Consider the following 22095-nt stretch of genomic DNA (forward strand, 5'->3'; position numbering starts at 1 on the left):
TTCTCCATGGATCCTGGTTGTTAAATTAAAGTTAAATATAATTTTAACATAATAATCGCAGCATTCTCTGAAGCTTCGCAGCGGCCGCCGCCCCAAAGATGTAAAAGATGAGTGAAATTTTCGAAGGCCGGATCCGAGTCTCCTGGGCTCTTTTCAACAGGCACGAGTCCCCCCCGAGGTACCTTCTAAAGAAACCCGAGTCCATCGGCTCTCCGTGTTTTCAAGATTCTCGAGAAACAGAACCCAAATTGCTCAATTATGATGTGTTGTTCAAAACTTTAAGGTGGAGACCACGTCTGTTTCTATAAACTGACCAAGAGTTGCAATAATATGAGTTAGAAAATTTAGGTTGTAATTGAAAGTAGTATCCGCACTGATTTGGAAACGTTTGAAAATGCCGCGGCGTGTTCTGTCATGGATCATAATGAATATTCATTAATCCATGGTTGTAGGAGGCCTACGCACCTGCAGTTCTGCTACACACACCAGCCGCGATTAGTAAAATGAGTACAGTACTGGCAAACAATATGACGTAATTCATAATCATAGCGTGTCCTTATTTGGATGCCGTTGTTGTGAGTGAAACCGAAAAACATTTTCAAGTGGGCTAGAAACAGATTGAGGGAAGCACAATTTCGGCGTAAAACTTGATTTGGAATGACCAGTGATCTGGGACAATAATCTCATCTCTTTCCAATTTGTAGCTCCCGGTGATCGGAGACAAGAGATACAGAGAGAGTTGTCTTATTTGTTATTGTTACAATACATATGTTTATCTTTATTTTTGTAAGGCTCCCTAATGATCAGCGTCGGCTGGATGGACCAACCCTCGTAGAATAATGTTGAAATAAAATAAAATGATTCCTCGATAACCGAATTTAATTTAGCGTCCTAGTTTGCCTATGATAGCACATGCGTTGCCTAAAGCGGGAACATTTCGTCTAGACCTTTCCTCCGTTTTCTAGTAATGTGGGTGACGGAGAAGATACAGTTTCTCTGTTAATTTCACTACTTTCGATCCCTGTGTTTTTGCACTCGATCATGGCAATAAACTAAATACTAAACAAACAACCGGGCCGTATTATGTGCTAATGAAATTTATTCAAGTAGTATGCGGTGGGTCTATAGTTTTGTTTTTTTTCTGATATTTACACAAATGCCTATTGTTAGCAAGTGTCCGGTACTGTATTCGAAATTTCGATGAATATCCGAGGAAAACTGTTGACAAGACTCTTGTCAACAGTTTTCCTCGGATATTAAACGTTGATCACCATTCCAGGGGTGTCATCTCTATAAACAAATACCCAGGGTCGGGCCAATTAATTGCGCCCGCGTAACGTGCATACGAGGAGGGCGTAATTCATTTTCGAAGTTGCGCACATGGCGCATCTACTGTACTCACGAGAGTACGACACGTACACGGTGTGGTGTAGGAAAATGCTCTTTGTTTTTTTGTAGACGTGCTTTGGCGGGCTATTGAATAGTGTTTTATTTTTGAATGGAATTTTGACATGTGCATGATGTGGTAGCCGATTGTCTACGCTGTTTTTACATCAATTATTTATCTTATGAAATAGGTACGTCGTATTTGAAACCATTCAAATTGGAAGCATAATTAATGGCATAGATACCTGGCCTAGCCTACTAATACTATACTAGGCTACGCCTAGCTCATAGGCTATATTATAAATTATGTAGTATATTAGGCCAGGCCAGGCCTAGTTTTAGCTTGAATAAAATAAAATGAAATATTCATCGTTGTGTGTTTGGTGCTTCAACAATAAAATCAGTACCATGCAACAAGTAGAGTAGGCTCTAGATTTCGGCCTCCTAGCAATAGAGAGGAATTCTTTTTGTAGGCCCTGCTGTAGTAGTAGGTTAGTATTAGTAACTTTGTAGCCTATATTAATTATAATTAGGTATTGGTTGAAACAACAGAGTTTATCGTATCGGAGGATAAATCAGACTAGTATTAAAAAGGAAAAAGGTTAAATTATTTAGGCCGTATATTTATAAAGGCTAGGTTTAGAATAAATAACAGCTACCGCTGGGCTTTAAACTAATGCGTGCGGCCGATTTCGTTGTTTCGTTTCGTTCGTTTATAAATTAATCAATATTTCAAATACAATCAAATACAATGTCATTTTCCTACCCAATCATAAATTATTATTTTATTTAGGCTAGTGGTAGGCTATTCTCCATCTATAATAACTTAGCCTATATGTCGCTCATCATTTATCGATTCATCTGCCGCCTATACTTATTATTATTATTAATCCATCAATAATCGAACAATGGATTGATCACTCTCTCATAAATCATTTATTACGTCACCAGGGACCCTATGATGGCGGTGATACGGCTCCTCATCATAGCAATGATATATTTTGATATTCATCTTCAATTTGGAACACTAGTGCATTTGAGGACGCAGAGTTTAAATAAATATATAATAAAGGCATCTATTAGTATTAGTATTACCTACCTGAATCCTAAATAATATTAATTCAAATTTCATTTTTTTTTCAATCGGTTTCTTTTGTTTACTTTGTTTTTTTGTTTTTTTATTAAATTGTACCTTTTATTTTATTTTTGGCAGCCCTCCACAAGTTTTCGCTTTCTGGGTTTCGCCGCGCTCTTATTTATAATTGTTTTATCCCAAACTCTGTACTGTACATAGAAAAGAAAAGAGAAATAGGGCCTAAATGTTCTGAAATGAAAAAAAATGTTCTGAAAAAAAAATATTTTCAAGTTGTAGACGAGAACTAAAATTCATTCATTCTGCACTTTCAATTTTTATAACATAATTATTAATATCAATCTATTATTATAGACCTTGTCCTATTAAGGTTGTACTACAATACACAGGCGTCCAAATTTGCAGACTCGCGCCCTCAATATAAGTAGCACAGTTAATCCATAACACGACCTGGAGGGGTCTAGTTACGGTAATAAAATACGTCGTCAATGTTTTAAGATCTCTCTTGTTGTCCGAGTTCTGTTTGCCGTCGTGCCTCATCTTACCTGTTGTTGAGGTGAAATCCCATATTCTGTTCTTTTAAAATGTTATTTTTTCATCAATTTTAACTAAGCAACCAAGAAAGCAGAATAATGGAGGTAAGTTTGCAATTTTGATACATATTTTAATGAATCTGTAATTATTTTTATGCCTAGATTACATATAAAACGATTTGCAAGCAAGTTATCTATCTGAGCTACTAAACCTAGTTGCCAGCCAGGGCAGTCTTGTATTTTATGAACATTTTTTTATGTTTCTGTTTGAAATGGACCAATAAAAACTATTGCATTTTATTCATTTGATATGTATTTAATATTCACATATATATATAATAATATATATTTATTTGTATTTGATTTATTGCCATTTTATTCATGAATTTTGTTTAATCCCTAACTAAATGCTCTTTTATTTTTTCGTTATTTAGTGTTAAGCTCTGTCTACACATTTGAACATGTGACAAAAAAGAAATGCCCATATAGACATGATGATGTCATATCACTACACTACCATATTTAAGCATATCACACTGTTTTTGTCAAACTTGTTTGATAATGTAGACAAAGCAATTACCCATCTTTGATAGTTGGTTGCATGACTTATACGTGCTTAAACGTATTCAAATATTTCTCATCTAGTAAATAACAAAAAAAAAAAAAAAAAAAAATTGTTGTCATCTGGTAATACTTTGACGTGTGCAATGAAACGAAGAGACCTTATGGCGAACGTTTGATTTGTTGGCCAATCAATAAACCACCCAAGTACTGCATCGTTATTCTTTACTCTTTTTTATTCTGAAACTGAATATTTTATAAATATCTCCAGGTTTCTAAATTTGAGAACTTACGGATGGGTTGAAAATGGATGGACGCTTGATTCAAAAATATAAAATAACATTGTTATTCTAGGCCCAGTAAAAACCAATTGACTTTGGTAATAATTGGTTTACCGTCTGTTTTTACCCCGTGGGTATGAACGTACGTTAACCCTTGCTCAAGGCTGAACTCATAATATTATATGAACATTGTATGTTTTTGACATTATAAAGAGCCCCACACAGATTTTCCCGAATATATAATACGTCAACATTTTCGTGTTGAATTATCCTTTCGTTGTCTTTAACCATACCTTAGTGACGACTCTCCTCAAGCCATGTATTTATCCTATAAACATTCAGTGAGTTGTAGATTATTTGTAGCTGAGAAAGCGCTACTTCAGTCAGTTCGATACAACGGGAGTCGCTACTCCCTGGTTACCATCCATCCTTTATCTAATGAAATCTCCAAAGATATAAACTATAAACACGATTAGTGGAATAGTTTTGGCAAATCTTTTTGAATGTAGGGCGCCTATGTAATATAGTGAATTATCAAATATATCAAAATAGTCCGAGGACTCAACTCCCATTGGGACTAATGTTTTCTCTATTTCACTATTCATATCGACAAAAATCAACTCCAAGTTGGCGCCTGGAAAATTCTTAACATTCTACTATTTTAAACGCTTCATTTACAACCCTAGGGCTGCAAAATAGCTCTATTGTGCGCGGTAATAAACGCTGCACAGCTAGAAAATAAAGAGAGAATACGATGTTTTCCCATAGGAAATCAAACTGGTTGTATGGGTATATTTCCGAGGTCATCCAATTGAAAGTGGAATGGAGCTCAGCTATATACCTGTTTTAACACCTGTCGTAAACATGTTGTGCCAAGAATAATGAAGTCAATAATTTGCGTCTCGTAATCCAATTGTATTTCAGTTAACAGGTTGTCAAGAGAAAATGAATGGATAATTTAATTCATTCAGATAAATATATAACTGCTACACTGTTAAATATTAACGATATCAAGTTACTCGCAGCATTAATGTTCAGCCTAGAAATGTAGTTTTTTTTTTCGATGGAGCCTACCCATACAGGCCCGTATGCATGGAACATAATAATAATATTATTTAGGAGGTGTTGTTGTTAATGTAGGCCTATATCATTATTATCAGCAACCTTTACTTTCACATCGAAACGGCCGAGTTTCCGATTCCTGCGTTCTAAGCGGCGCCTATTTGATTTATAGCCGATTTAGAAAAAGGGAAAACGTCATTTATAATAATATATTTTGAACATCACTCACCGGGCCCCACACCCACATAATAAACATTGTATGGAATTAGTATTTTGTTGTTTCGGGTTTATGAAATAATTTTTAATTAATATACAATATTATGGAAGTTTTTGAAGGCCTCAATTTTACTTTGTTCTTATTCTCATTCTTTATTGCCAATCAAAACAACAAACAACAAACAAACAAACTACAAAGTAAGTGGCAGGAAACACGAAAGGGAACTGCATCCCTTTGACAAGAGCCTGTGAATCCTCTTACATAAATATTATTTCAACTTTGCTGCGTGTTTCTTATTCTACATTATAGTACAGTATTAGCTAGTCTTGATGGTAGGCTAAAATGCCCTGTTTGCCTGTGGAATGCGAGTGATAGGTGTGTTGTATTTGGAACACAAGATGTATTTTGTTTCATAAGGTCTTTCAAGTTAGTGATAGGTACGCGCATCTGTCTATTTTTGTTGTCAGATGTATGTCAGTATGGATTGAAATTTGGTTTTGATAATATTCTTAACCACGTACGTCGTGTTAGGATTCTTAGATTTAACGTTGCTTTTTCAGAGTAATACTGTTAATATGGAAGCTTCAAACAAGCAGCAAAATAACAGGGGAATGAACGGAACCAAACTACATAGCAAAGATGCAAAATTGTCGTCGGAAAGTGTACCTCTGAAGAGAACATCGGTGGTAGAAATTGTGGCGGTAACGACGCCGGATGAAAACGACGCTCGCGGTACTTGGAGCGGCAAACTGGACTTTATTCTCTCCTGTATAAGTTACGCCGTGGGACTCGGCAACGTTTGGCGGTTTCCATTTTTGTGTTACGAGAATGGAGGAGGTATGTATTGTGCGATCATTTTTGGTTTAATCGATTCGGTTTCGAAAAATCAATACAAAGCCAAAAGGCCCATTTACACTAGGACGATAAATAGATAAGTAGGGTCTGTTTCTGCTGCATAGCGTCGAATAAACCGTTTATTTCCGAATAATTATATCGATGGATCACATCGCTAAATGTTTGCTTTATTGCATGCATTTTTCTTACATGAAATAAAGGAAAGAAAGGTATAAGAGAATCATTTATGCCGTCTTTGATAAGAATAATATTTTTTTAAACCCAATCAAATGACGTAATGATGAATTAAAACAATAAAGTCCTTGTATTTTCACGATATTATTGCTCTTATCAATCATGACGTCATTTGATTGGACGTGTGAAAATATAATTTTCATAAAAGCATAGATGGCCCTATCCTATAGTTATAGGATGGAATCTTGTTTGTCTTATGTATAGAAAATGCATATTTATCTATTTATCGTCGATCGTTATCGTCCTAGTGTAAATGGGCCTTTTGCCCAAACAATGATAAGTAGTACTTTCTAATGTTCAAACATTTTATACAGTAAACCGTCTCCTTTAAGGGATACCCAATATAAGTCTTAAGACTAAAGAGGAGAGTTTCCCGTGTGAAACGAACGAGTAGCCAATAAAGGGACATTTTGTTGGGTCCCAAAGTGTACCCTAATTTTTTTTTTCTTTTATTACTAAAACATATTCATTTCATAATATTCATAATTTAACATATACGGTAGGTACATCTCTTTAAATGTTATTGTTAAGTTATTACGCATTCACTTAATAATAATATTCTATCATATTTATTTCTTAACATATTCATTTTAGCATACATTTCTTAACACAATTCGTATTTTAGCATATTCATTTTAGCATACACCCTAAGTTAATGTGTTCTCACACAATGCCATCTCCAAGTCCACCGTCTCTCTCAGTTCATCTCCCCAATCAACCATCGCAGTGTTCTTATCCATTCTCTTTATTTAATAATAGTATATGCCTATATTCATTTTATCAAAGAATGTTTACCGTATCGTGCGTTTTGTTGTTAGGTGCATTTCTTATTCCATACGTGATCATACTCTGCCTTGCTGGCTTGCCATTGTTCTTCCTGGAGTTAAGTATTGGTCAGTTTGCTAGTGTTGGCTGTGTCAATGTATGGCGAATCTGTCCTCTTTTCAAAGGTAAGAAGTTACATCCATACGATACGTACGTTTTTCTGATTCAAATGTATAATTCTATATCACAAAAAAACCCGAAAATGATTGCTTTAAGCGGATTATGGATTCGGGAAATGTGTGGTGTGAAGGGAGCGATACAATATGGTCGCTTTAGGCCTAGCGAACTAAAATTCTAGGGCAATACACAATGTTTTGCATCCACTTGAAAACAACAATATTGGAAATAAGGTATCTCATGCTATGGTAGAATAAAACACCTCCTGTTTGGACACCGAGTTTGTTGTAAAACGAACCAAGGAAAATGTAGGCTATAGCATATTATATTTTAACACTACACGGCCAACTAAAGCTCTGTCTACACTATCAAACTTGATGTGATGTGCGTGCCCATATATGGACATGATGATGTCATATCACTACTATATTTGTGCATATCACTACCATATTTGTGCATATCACCATTTTGTGTCACATCAAGTTTGATAGTGTATAGCTTAATATTCAAAGCACACCCATATATAATAAAGGGCACAGTTCCTTTGGTCCATGAAGTGTCTTATTATGGATCTATTTTAATGAAAAGAGACACAAACGGTGAAGAAAACAGACACAACGGCGAAGAAAACAAAGATAAGCGTTAAGAAGATGACAGACGATGACAGTGGAAGAATCTCAGTTGAACCGTGTGTGTAATTATTACGCTAATGAGTTCATTAATTTGACAGTTCCAATCTATGTATTTGTGAACACTCGTCGTTGTTTGCTTCAATAAACAATCGATAACATTAACGCGATAAAACGTTTTTTTGTTCTTAAATTTCTGTTGTTTCGGTCAAGATAGAATACGGATTTATTTTATCTGTTTGCATAAATAAGAAAGAGTTACATTGTACGATTGAACTGTCTGTTTCCTGCAATACTGCACCTGATAACAGGATTGGCTTAAGTTTGAACCGGAATTAGATTTTTTGATTGGATATGAAATTTTTATCTTGCTAACATCCAAGCATCATCACCTAGTTAAAAGGTGAAATGTATGTTAGTATGTATAAGGGGTAAACCGGGAAAAATAACAAGGAATCGCAGCCGTTGTTTGTATAGCAACCTCAACAGGACTTGAGGAGAAAATCTCTTCAAAGGAGCTAGGTCTTGTATAATTTATTCATTAGCCTACTTCATTTGTCGTTGTCGTCTTCCAGCTCTCGAAGTCGAATGCGCATGTATGCGATTAGTCAGGGTTTCAGACGGAGTTTTGACTTAATATTAATAAATAGATAAATATTTTGGCACATATGGCGTTTCATACGTATACTACTTGAGCTTGTAAACTCCAAACAAAAATCGAAAAGCTTCGAACTAACTACAGACTGGGGCAAGTCTAGTATAGACATATAATCGACCAAAGTGGGTCCGAAAAAATAACCAAAATAACAAAAATAACCAAAATCGATCTGTGAGTACCTCTATATGACGTCATAAGTTCTAGGCCATAGAGCGTCGCAAAATCCAAAGCGCTCTCTACGTACGGGTTTCCTAAATTATTTACAAAACGTAGTTACAGTAGAATAATGTTGATGATGATCCTTAACATTGATACTTTCTCTTCAGGAATGGGTTACGGCATGTTAGTGATGTCCATGTTCTGTTGTATTTACTACAATGTTATCATAGCATATACTCTACACTACCTCTATTTCTCCTTTACGCGTGTCCTTCCGTGGGCTGATTGCACGCACAACTGGAATACGTATAACTGCGTAGACTCAAGACATAACGTAACTAATTTCACGTCGGGTCATTCTCGACCAAGCCAAGAATACTTTGAGTAAGTAGGCATACTGTTTTATTGTCTGGTTTCCCGCGTTTCGTTTGTGTCAAAATGAACGTCTGTAGTGGAACCCTTCTATTGGGAAACTCCTCAGTGAATACACATGAAAAATTCAGTGAAAATGAACAAAGGGCATTGTTTGACAGGATACATCCCTAATTCCTACGTAAGCGCAACGATTTGACCAATCACACGCGTTGTTGCCTCTACTTCCTTGCGTTACGTCTCTAATGAGCTTAATGTTTGATTTCCACTAGAGGCTCAACGCAAGGATGTAAAGATGGATCGTCTGAACTGTCTCTTGTGATTGGTCAACTCACTTCCGTTGCGCCTTTTTTAATCAAGGGGGCTTGCATGTTTTCTTGTAGAAACACTATAGCCTTTATTAAGCTTGGTCCCCATTAGGACGCAACGCTATTACGTAAGCCGCAACACAAGCGAATGACTAATCACAACCGATGGTTACGGTTCAACTGTCGCTTGTGATTGGTCAATTCGCTTGCATTGCGGCGTCTAGTGGGAACCAAGCTTTGAAATGCCGTGTTGATCGAAAGCATTATTTTTCTTTTATATTCACATAGGCATATCACTAGGGATTTTCTAAATAGGTCGCCTACTTTCGTTGATTTGAAAGCATCTAGGCCTATTCACGATAATATTTTTCAGTAATCGTGTATTGGGCATAAGTGATGGCATTGGGGAAATCGGCGAAATACGATGGGAACTGGCCATCTGCCTGGTCCTGGCCTGGACAATCGTCTTTCTTAGCCTGGCTAAAGGCATCAAGACATCAGGAAAGGTAAGCAGTCCTAACGTAATTTCATTGACTATCTTGGTGGTAGAAAATGTAGTGATTTATAGTGTTATAAAGTCATGTTTACGTTCTGGTATTTGCAGGAAATAGCTGTGACTAATGTCAAGGGTCAATATCATGTCTACAACTGTATTCGCCAAATGACCTATATTTAATTTACGTACTCCAATCCAATGTCTCTTGAAGTTTGGGACATGCGCAATTGTCTTTGTGTTTCTTTGTTTTGGAATTTTAAGAAAGGTCCTTTGTTTGTTTTTGGTTCCGTAAATGATGCAATTTTATGAGTAGATTACTCCGACAAGAACACAGGCTATTTGGTATTTATTAAAATAATAATAAATTTAATTGATTAAAAAATATTGTCCAATACATGTGGACAGTTTGATTTTAATATAGACGTGCTATATTGAAAATGGTATCCTCCCTGAATGAAAATGAAATCGGCCCGATATGATTATTTCTTTTGTTCTATTTTTGCAATAGGCCTACATGAATGTTTTATGTCTTACTAAAAAGAATGTATATGTAAAACTATGAATAGACAGACATACAGTGAACCATGATAGTTGTACTACTGCAGTAATAGAATAAAGTTGGTAGATTATAAGGCCTTTTTATTTAAACTGAAATAATAAGTTTGATTATGATTTTAGACATGTAGTATATAATTTCATTTTTTTTAAAGCAGGTATGCAGAAATCACAATCATCAAGTTTGTTTTGACAAGGCTTGTATCCTCCTATGCTAACCCCAATATTTGTTTATTTATCCAGGTCAATATTTGTTTATTTATCCAGGTCAATCTGTAATAAATGCGCGCGAGAGCTAATTTATGCAGCTGACTAAAAACACAGACTCAAGTAAAATGCAATCAAGGCAACATTTTGTCGGTCGGTCGTAACATCCGAGTCGCAGCCCTTAAGTGTACACAATATAAATATTTACATACTGTAATGAAATTATGGACACTAGGGTATTGACCAATAAGCAGTGATGTAGCCATAGTTACTTGGGTCATTTGATACCCATTACATGGTAGGGTCAAGATGTAGAGAAGGTTACGTCATAAGATGACGCAACGCATTTGATCGATGTATTTGGGGTCATCATCGTTACTAAAGCTTGGTTCCCACTAGAACGTAACGCAAGGACGTAAACGCAACGCAAGCGTTTTAACCAACGACAAGCGAAGTTATAATAGACAGTTAGCAATCACAAGCGATTAAGCCATCGCTTGTGATTGGTCAATTCACTTGCGTTGCGTTTACGTCCTTGCGTTACGTTCTAGTGGGAACCAAGCTTTAAGTAGACACTTAACGACGTGCACTTCTACATTATAAGATAATTCAAAAGTTTTATGCAAACTTAGAGAATAGAGCCTCAAGCGACCCGCATTATGCAAAAATCAAATGGCTGTTCCCAAAAACGTTTACGAGTGTTTGAGCAAATTTGGTAATGCGTTCATGTTTTGAAGTGTAACGACCTCAAAGCGTACGGGTCTGAGAGTAGGTACGTACCTCTACTAGATGACCTCAAAGCGTGTCTGAGAGTAGGTACTGTACCTCCACTAGATTACCTCAAAGCGAAAACGTGCGAAAGTTGTTCTTAAAATTACGTACTTGGCTCAAATTGATTTTATGATCTGAACATTTTTTTGAGGTTGAAAGTTGGAATGAAATCAGACAGGAATAGGCCCTAATGGAGAGTATAAAGCTACGTTCCCATTGGTGTCCGGAAAAGAAAACTCAGGGCTACATTAAGTTTTTTCGGACGCTATGTGCACCCGCGTAGTCGTACGTTTTCTACGGAAATCGAAATGAGTTTCTGTTCATACTAACACATATAACGAATTCGGGATCAGTTTAGACGTAGATTACTGAAAGAGACTTTTTTCACTATCGGAGATTCCTCATCCCTACCGTTTACACGACAGTTTTGTTTGTACATAATCTATTTTTGTTGTGCAGGTTGTGTATCTGACGGCAACGTTCCCGTACCTCGTGTTGTTATCGCTTTTCATTCGAGGGATGACTTTACCTGGAGCCATAGATGGAGTGAAGTTTTATATCAAACCAGAATGGTCTAAACTTAAAACTTCAAAGGTTAGTTTAAATGCCACAACAGATTAATTACGTTACTGATCAGCCAATCAGCACCGAGAATTAATATTCTGTAGTAATATCTCGAATGCTTCTGATACAACAGCTCTATTTTTACATAGCCAGATTCCAAGCTAGCCCTACCTATCTAAGACTCAACACGCCACGGGCCACAATACGTTGAAATATTGGGGGTGAATGAGGGTGTTTTTCAGTACGGTAACCATACTACGCGTCGCAATGCAATAGAAATAAAATCGTCATTTATTGTAGTATTGTGAATCATACCTAGTTATATTTGGCGTACTGTAAGGCAATCTTTTCCCCAACAGTGCACTAAAAATGTAAGCAGTCACATAATAACCTCCACTCGCCTCCCTAGGTTGCAACAACTACATTTTTTCAAGAACCAATAACCTCTGGCCTACATAATGATATTGACCGAATTTCAATCCGTGCTGTGTTTCTGTATTTATTGTGTGATTTAATGTTACGTATCATGGGACTGCATTTCCATGTTTTTACAGTATATGTTTGAAAACAATATGCTACACACAAAACAACATCCCAAAAGCAATAACTAACGCTGTCAAATGTGTTCATATTTTATGTAACGTATACCTGAAGGAATAAACCAAAAATGGTTTTTATTTTCCCATGAAGAGGCTTTGGCTACAAATGAGCTCGTGGTATAAAACGAACGAGGAGTATTCATTTTTGGATCTTGATTTACATTAATTGCGCAACCTGGACTACTGCGCAAACGTTTGCTCCACTAGACAACTGTTGAACATCCCCATATATCAGCGCACACCTTTTAAACTGCAGTAAGTTAATGTTAAACTAGACTTGCTCCAAGTTTGTATTTATTGTATTTTTTATGTTAGTACCAGTCGACACTTTGATTTGTTTCGTTTACAAACTCAAGTAGTATACTTATGAAACGCCACATGTGCCAAAATCTTTTTACTAATATTAAGTCAAAATGACTCCGTCTGGAACCTAGTTTAGTGTGGAGCTTTTGTTGCAAATCACATTAGTTTGCGCAGACGTTACGTGTACTATAAGCGGGAATCAAGGTTTACCAAATAGTACACCGTATTGTTGTTTTCACTGTGTCAAATGTCAATTATTACTCGAAGTCTACGTTCCAAAACAACCGGAAGATGATCCCTGAATCAATTGGTATTTTTTATCATTTTTGCTCTTCAATCATTTTTGTCACTTTTCTTGAGTTATCTTTACAAACATACAGGAAAAGTAGATCACGTGTCACCGTATATAAACACTGCATCCGTCAAAACGGACCGAAAATGATGCACATCATCCACAAAGTATAATAAAATACATTTGCCGACCTGTACTAATTTAAAGTTTCCCAACTAAAACTTGTCAATCACAAAAGGCTTATTTTCATTAATACCATTTGTAGTTGAATAGAAGTCGTGTCGAATTGGTGTGTAGGACTAATGTTGTAAATGTAAATATGTAATGTGAAAGCCTAGGACAGGTCAAAATAACAATTGAAGTGACGGTAGGCCTAACTATCTCTTGTATGTTAACAACAGTGAAAACTCATGAGGTAGATTTTGCCTGCACTTGTGACGTCACATCAATTTACGGCGACGGCTGTACGGCTGAATATTTTGAAATTACTGTATATGTCATCCCTAATACGTTGTTAAAATATGGTTCTCGGTCAAGTTGTCCTTTAAGGTAATACATACCCTTGTCATCTGATTATGTACCACGCAACATGGTAAAATCCGCTCAAAAAACAAAAAAAACATTGATATTCAATAATGGTTTTATTCATTGCCTAAATAGTTTTTTCCAATGAAGCTGTGGGTTTCGACTGAACCGAAATACTGGTATTTGTTTAATTCAAACAAAATTTTACTTGTGTTTGTTATATAAAACAAACCGTTGTGTATTCATTCAATAAAACTCATATTAGTTCATCAATATAGGCATACACACTACATTACCACGAATTAAAGTAGTTTGTTCCGAACGGCTTTCGTAGATAGTTATTATAGTTGTAAGCGGCCATTCTGAAAAAAAGTGCCATAAACAAGTTTCCCATTGGCCAAAACCTTAGAACCTTTTTTTGTCGTGTTTTAGGTTCATATGAAGGGTTTCCTGCAAAAATCGCTTTGTAAATAATTTTGTTGAGGTTTGGTGCTGATTTTCGTCCCTAACTAATACACTGGAATGAACATCTGTTGACGAGATGTGCACTGTGCAATTACATCTACCGTTAAGCAAGTCAAGGGCCGCTTAAGCTTCTTATATATACTAATCATGTAATTACTTTTCAATGTGATTTATTCTTCTTACACAGGTTTGGCAAGATGCTGCAGTTCAAATATTTTACTCGCTTGGCGCTGGATTTGGTTGTCTACATACTCTGTCAAGTTATAACAAATGGCATAACAACTGCCACAGGTAGCGTTAAAATACTGGAATGGCACTTAGGTAGAGTGCACGGCCTGCCCTGGTGGAATATACTCGCTACAAACAAAACCATCCTACCTAAGTTAATTTTGGGTTAAACTGTTCGCACGATCACAACCCTGGAACCGTATATCTTTGATTTGTTTATTCAATATTCAATAAATAAATATTCAATAAATGTTCTAAAAAAAATACATAAAATAATAATTATATAAATACTTGTGATAATAACCAATAAAAAACATAGTATGTGTGGTGGAAGAAAACATATATAAGTTTAAAAACTTTACGCCTAGGCTTCCAGAAAAAAAAAATATAAAAAAGGAAGGGTTGACCTATCCTATCCTAGGGGGGATATCCTATACGTATACTGAAACATTAATGATATATTAAATATTAATTGATTTTAAATGTAGTACGGTACTAGGATTTCCAGTGTAGGCCGCGCCTGGACATCCCGAATATGGCCTTGATTGTACGAATTCCGGTGCGGATCCTGAAGGATTAAGTTTGATCAATCAATACATCGTGAAAAACAATAATATGTACATTGCGTTATATGTAGATGATAAGTATAAAATGTTAAGGTTAGGTTTTGAAGAATTCGTCTACTTCAGAAAAGGGTCCGGGTTGTACCGCAACATTCAAAATCATACTTTCTTTTTTTGCTATTGCTAATACTGTTTTATTTGCCTTGCAAACCTCTAAACAATAGTAATAGTAGTGCATACGACATATAGCAAATACAGACTCGAAAGATACTCAATATCTTGAAATAATCGTCTTCCAAATAAAACTTCTTCAGCTCATTAGAGTAAAGATTATTCTGAATTTTTTTTACAGAGATGCAATCATTGTTGCTATCGTCAATTGCGGAACGAGCATCTTTGCTGGATTTGTAATATTTGCTGTGATTGGGTTTATGGCATACGATGCAGGGGTTGATGTGGAGACTGTTGTTGTTTCAGGTACATAAAAAGCTAGCTACCTACTTGGATGAAAACACTGTCGCGACTGAGCTTAGGGTAGATACTGCATCGATGGCAATTCATCTCGATTCCCATTAGCTAGGCATGCGCAGATGACGCTTTTCATTATGGAGGACGTAAATGTGTTGCCACTTTGGAAGACAAAGAAGAGTCAAATGATAGCAAACACACTAAGCCAACATTGAACTGTTGACTATGTCAATAAAGAATTCCATAATTTTAGCATACTATTATCTTTGTCTATTTTGTTTGTTTAGGTCCAGGACTGGCATTCGTAGCCTATCCCGAAGCCATCGCCAGAATGCCCATTTCGCCAATGTGGTCCATCTTGTTTTTCTTCATGGTCTTGCTACTCGGACTTGGAAGCATGGTTTGAAATATTTTTATTTCATTGACAAACATCAACTCGGATAATAATAATAATATATAAAAGTTGTCAATTACACATTTAATTAATCTATTTCATATATCACGTGTCGTGCATAAATCTAAAATAAATACTACCATACGCTCAGCTTTGTAAACCATTTTGTGAAACGCTGTAGGCCGGCATTTGCGCGATACACTGTCTATTAAACTGCTTTACTCTCCAAAATCTGTGATTAATCATTGAATACAACATTACATTTGGACAGTGTATTGCGTAATAATCACATAAAGAGTTTCTAAGTCGCAGAATGTGACTGTTTCCATTGATTCGATTTTTACGATTAAATCTGTTTTTAATTTTCAGTTGTGCATGCTGGAAACAGTGATAACCGGTATTGTTGACGACCTCGAAGCTCGGTTTAAAAACATTCGGAAGTACAAATCTTATATAACCTTAGCGACTTCCATCCTCCTATGCATTTTGGGATTGCCTCTCATAACTCAGGTACGGTATGACCTTCTCAACATTTTATAAGATACTTTGCAGTCCCCAGTTTTCTGTACGGTACTTTACGACTATGTAAAGCTCTGTCTACACTATCAAGTTAACCCCATCTCTTTAAATTTAGTGCTACGATGTCTATGAATACACCAATATGCTATCTACGGGGCGCCATTTGGGATTAAAATTATTTGTCAACGTCGCAAATTGCGCCCCGTACTATCGTTACAGTTGTAAAAATCTACAGCTAACATCGGCTATAACGTAATGATGATATACCGATCGGATGTTATAGGAGAACAGCATTTTCAATCTGCAGAAATCTAGATATTCAGTTCTTGTTGTGTATGCAATGTTATCCCACGAGTATTTATCGGTAAAGCTAATTGTGTTTACATTATCATACTAATACGCCGCAGCGTGTCGGTTAACTAATTTAACGATTATGGCTATGTGTAAACAATCCTATAACTTACCGTAGCCTATATTGGAATAGTTCCAATAATGAATGTTATGCTTATTAGAACATTTACCTTAAGCTCTATCAAACTAGTGACAAAAAAAAAAGTGTGATGTGCTCATATATGGTAGTGATATGCCGAAATATGGTAGTGATATGACATCACCATGTCCATGCAGTATATGGGCACGTCAAATTTTTGTCACATAGTATTTGTAGACAGTGCTTTTAGAGCGGTATCATGTCTAGCGACAATAAACAGCATGCGGTATCGTATCTTCTGCAAACTTTATACCATGTTATACAGTATACCCTCTCCTGACACTATACAGTCTCAATTCTTCGACGAACACTTTGAAGTATTAATGCATCTGATGTTTTCATGCACAATCCGATCCAAAATCGTAAATTCGAACTTGTATTGCGGAAAGTTCCTTCTCCCTCACTAATATTTGGTTTCCACCAAAGACGCGCAAACACAACGACGTAACAGGGATTTGACCAATCACAAGCGATGGATTATTCGAACTGTCACATGCTTGCGTTGCGTTACGTCCTTGCGTTGCGTCCTAGTCGGAACCCCTAGTGGGAACCAAGCATTAAGGCAAATGTACACAGTACACGGTAATCTGTATCTATCCTGAACGAAAACCGCCCGTCTGCGTTCCGCCTTGTGTGTGAATTGTCATAAGAAATAACACAGATTCTATTATTGTTATTACCACCGTTACCGCTCGTCTGTATAAATTGGCCTAAATGCCTCATTTATGTGTGCTGCTTGTGAAGATGGTCTAGGCCTACCGTATTTCTGTTCTATCAGTTGAGTCTTAACCATCCTACTGTGACTTCTATTAAAAACCTTTGTTTTCATTATTTAAGCAGTTGACAACAAAACAACACCACAAACAACGTCACAAGAACGATAACGACGACGTTGATTTAATTAACTTCAGAATGACTGTACTTTACAGATAGCAAATACTGAACGCAAAAATGTCAATTCTACTAAAGCTCTGTCAACACTATCAACCTTTATGTGACAAAAAAATACGATGTGCCCATGGAAATGATGATGTCATATCACTACCATATATGGGCATATTACTACTATATTTGGAAACATCACACTTTTTGTCAAACTAGTTTGATAGTGTAGACAGAACTTGTCCAGTTTATGTCATTCTTTTATCCTTTTTTGTTACCCATTATTTATAATTGTTGTTTTTGTTACCCTAGGGTGGTATTTATCTTCTAACTCTCATGAACGCGTTTTCTGCTGGCCTGACATTACTCCTCTTTGGATTTATGGAATGTATTATTATCGCATATATCTATGGTGAGTAGAGTATAAATGTATGCAGTATACTAAACACTAATCCACGCTGTTATGCAAAATTTGGTAAAATTATCTTTCTTAAAACCCTGCTTAAACCAAAACCGATTTACCTTACCTCGCCATTGTTGAACAAGTGTACTTCGAAAAAGATTTTCATCTGGTTTTATATTAACTATCTGTATACAATTCCTTACGTTAAACCAGTAATAAATACGTACTTGTGCGACGTTTCTAAACAAATCTTACGTACTGTATCTATTTCTAAGCAACGCAAAAGCGTACGCTCAAGGCAAGTGCATGATCCATCGTTTGTGATTGGTCAAATCACTTACGTTGCCCTTACGTTCTTGCGTCTCTAGTGGGAACTTTATACTTCAAGATACTGTAGTATATAAAACGTGACATACTCTAGCAGTAACTCGTCCAAAACTATGAACTTACTGTTACTTATTCAGAATTAATTATTATTATCATTATATTTGACAAAAGAATGTTCGAAGATTTGAAATACGGGGCGCCGTTCGGGATATAGGTTAATTCATTCATTCCGCATAATATACTACTTTTTGAACATTTCTTGCAGGTGTTGAACGTTATTTACATGATATCACCGCTATGTTAGGATTTCGACCCAGTTTTTATTGGAAAATATGCTGGATGGTTGTAGCGCCTTCGCTTCTCATGGTAAAATGCATTACATTTTGCATGAAAGTACTGTAATATTTGACGAGTAGTAGGCCTACATGTTATATTTGTTAGGAATTGTAAGGATTAGGAATTCTACACGTACAATGGCGTAACGTCTATGAGCGCTCACTGGCGAAACCCAGGGCATGGAGCGTATGAGACCCCTGAGTGCCCAGAAGAAAAAACGATCGAAAAAGCCTAAAAACGCACAAGGCCTCCAGAGGGCATCAGGTCTCTACGCTACTCCACTGTACACGTACTTTTTCATTTATTTAGTTTTAACAATTTAGTTTTCTCGCTTTTTTCTACGTAGTTTGTGATAATATTTACATTCGTCTCCTACAACCCAGCCAAATATGGTGAGGACTATGTTTTCCCTGCTTGGGCAGAAGCACTGGGCTGGCTGATGACCGCCAGTTCCATTTTACCAGTAATCATATATGCTGCTATCTACCTGTTTCAGGAAAAAGGACCTGTCATGGAGGTAAGGCTGAATATGAGTTTGAGATATGAAATAAAAAATCAAAGCATTTAGTAAAATACCTTGTTATTCCGTGTTCGTAATGGACAATAAAACAGATATCATGTGATACAATTCAATTCAATTCACATTTATTTACTCATCGTTTATAAATACAGTTTCATAGCATAAATGATGGCAAGGATCCTGCATAGAGAAGATTACACTTCTGTTTTCGCAGGACCCTTTTACACATAAAACATAAACAATAAACACAACATAATAGATACAAAATAAAAAAAAAACATTTCCTATATACATTTTAGAGTTGTTCATCATCAAAAAGCGATACTGTTTTTCTAACATGATTATTTATACATTTTGTCTTAAATACATATGTACATATGTGATACTGTGTATATAATTTCCCCATGATACTCTGGATAATTATAGATACAGTATCGATGATCGGCTAGAAAAAGGGTGAACAATCTTATACAGTATATTAGTCCTACTGTAATTTCTGTCGAGTGTAGGTTATGGTTAGGCGTTAATTAATACTGTAAATGCAAAACGAGTATCTCTCCGACCAACAATATTACTAACACATTGCAATATCCATGTTTAATTTTAGCGCTTGAAAAATTCAATGAAGCATAAGTCATTGTGGGGACCAGCTCTTGCGCAACATCGCAAAGAAGCAGGCTATCACATCCTCGAACAAGAAGAAGCGGAAAATCGTCTGAACGCATGCGCAGATGACAGCTACTCGTCGTCGATGAATTCAAACGATGATCCCGAACTGGCGCTCAATCTCAAAAGTCACTACGAAAGAACACAAATAGATGGTAAAGAAGATCAGGGAGATGTCGGTGCATCGTTCCTTACGGACGATATTCACGCTCGTTACAAGCCAAAAGAACGCCTTTATCCAGATATTGAAAGCGCTCTGTAGCTTTTATTTATCTTCCATCTTGCTGCTGACAGCACAAAAACATTTTCAAATTTATTAATACTTTTTCAAAGCAGCTGATGAAGGTAGTTAAGAGGCTCTAATTTCGTAAAACCCATATTTTCAAATGCAGCTGTTAAAGAAAACTTTAAAGAAAATTTGTTTTTCCGCCGTTTCTCTATCAAACAAAATGGAGTTTTCGATTTGCGACGACTGAAACAAAATAGGTCAGGTCAATCGGTGTTTTTTGGTTGTCGTCTGGATACAGAAACAATATAATTTGTGTCGAGGTGACAGCGAAGATGATGCATACGTCGCAACTTCTGCGCATGCTCATAATGAATTTACCCTTTGTCGTCGCAAATCGACTCGCTTGCGAAAAATGTCTTAGGTTCAACAAACTTTGAACTGATACATTCGTTTTTGTCAATACATCGGTTTTCATTCGACCTTTTTAAAGAAGTGAAATTATTAGTTTATTATTATTATGACAAGAATTTCCGTTTACTGTTATTTGTTTACCCAAGGTTAAAGGTTAAACATACGTCACGGAACATCTAAAATATTATAATGTATTCAGGTAAGATAAATTGAATTTCAGGTAATTAAAACAAAAAGAACCATTTTATTTTATGTAAATCAAATATGTTTACAGCGTAATGCGTAAAATAAACAAAACATCAGTACGGTTATCCAATGTTTACCAGTTGTTGTATTATCGTGGTTTCTATTTGAAATACCTGTTGTATCTCTTCCAATTTAGTTTTGAGTTTATTAATATCTTAGATTACGCAAATTTGAACAAAAAATTATTGAAAAAATGTTCTGTTTTGTTGTCTAAAAGAAAAATAAACTTTCATTGCTGATTATAAATAGTTCTATTTTAATTCTTAATCATCGGTAGCAACAAGCTTAGTTCTCACTAGGATGCAACGCAAGAACGTAAGCCGCAACGCAAACCAATTGACCAATCACAAGCAACAGTTGGAGTAGGCCTTTGATTGGTCAATTCGCTTGTTTGGAACGCTGGTTAGGGAAGTGAAGAGGTTGAACAAAAAGATAATTGGCAAGAATACTCGGATGTCTTATTTTATAGAAACCCGTTGTACATATAATTAGTGATAAAATGCTGTAAGCCCACTACTAGAGATAGTGAAGAAGAAGATAAAACGACGTTGTCATCATAAGAAGGCCATCTAACAACAGAACACTTTGATCTTATGGCTGTGAAAAATACCAACAGTGCTGGCGCGCGGTGTCTGGGGGAGTGGAACTTATCTTGTGGCAGCCACAGATAAACCATTACTGCCTTCTCATAACAGATCTTGTTTTATATTAACAGCGGCAAATGTCCATTATCTAAATTGTTAATTGACAGTTGGAAAACCTCGGCCGCGCCACACACGTACTACATCATCATTTTATAATGACCGTGGTAAACATTAATTTGCACCTATAAGGCGACCCCCTGTCACCCTTTCAACATTCTGATCATGTATGCAAGTGAAACTTAACTAATTTGAACTCATAGTATAATATTTCTTCTTGGAAATAATTTAGCATGGCCTACTTTACAAACTACCATTCTGTCTTCTTAAAAACCGTGGTTTGTAAAATAAAAAACATTTTGTATAGGCCTAAAAGACTGGGCCGTCCGACACACTACCTATTCTGTCCTATAACCCATGGTTTGTAAAAGAAACCCATTTTTAAAATTAAAAAAGCCAAACATTCGTCTTTATTAAACTGACAAATTGTGGTTAAAACAACTATAATTGGTCTTTTTTTTTATCGATATTTTCATTTTTATTGTTTTTTTGAGATTTGATTTTTATGAGAGAATTCATTATTCAAAAACCTTTTTTTCAAACTGCTATAGTTTAATATTTTGTCGGCCGCCCATACATAACATTGTAGTTTTATGCCGCCCTCAATTACAAAATTAGTTTGCGCGCGGATTACTTAGGCTTTTA

At 36.0% G+C, this 22095-nt stretch overlaps 1 protein-coding gene across 1 annotated transcript; it reads left to right on the plus strand.

The window, feature by feature from the left end:
- Positions 1 to 2959: 2959 nt before the first annotated feature.
- On the plus strand, positions 2960 to 20814 carry LOC140049983 (sodium- and chloride-dependent glycine transporter 1-like). Its single transcript, XM_072094961.1, has 14 exons — positions 2960 to 3117; positions 5694 to 5970; positions 7041 to 7172; positions 8778 to 8994; positions 9664 to 9796; positions 11779 to 11913; positions 14255 to 14358; positions 15211 to 15335; positions 15614 to 15726; positions 16090 to 16230; positions 17924 to 18023; positions 18607 to 18707; positions 19024 to 19194; positions 19805 to 20814. Exons 1-14 carry the CDS (start codon positions 3112 to 3114, stop codon positions 20123 to 20125), a joined length of 2076 nt encoding a protein of 691 aa, XP_071951062.1. The 5' UTR covers positions 2960 to 3111; the 3' UTR covers positions 20126 to 20814.
- Positions 20815 to 22095: the final 1281 nt, after the last annotated feature.

Source organism: Antedon mediterranea, chromosome 5, assembly GCF_964355755.1.
Source record: "Antedon mediterranea chromosome 5, ecAntMedi1.1, whole genome shotgun sequence".
NCBI lineage: Eukaryota > Metazoa > Echinodermata > Crinoidea > Comatulida > Antedonidae > Antedon > Antedon mediterranea.

Excerpts from the sequence above, each read along its gene's own strand:
- LOC140049983 (XM_072094961.1), top strand. Across the intron at positions 11,914-14,254 it reads CTAAACTTAAAACTTCAAAG|GTTTGGCAAGATGCTGCAGT; the intron begins GTTAGTTTAAAT and ends CTTCTTACACAG. Across the intron at positions 14,359-15,210 it reads TGGCATAACAACTGCCACAG|AGATGCAATCATTGTTGCTA; the intron begins GTAGCGTTAAAA and ends TTTTTTTTACAG.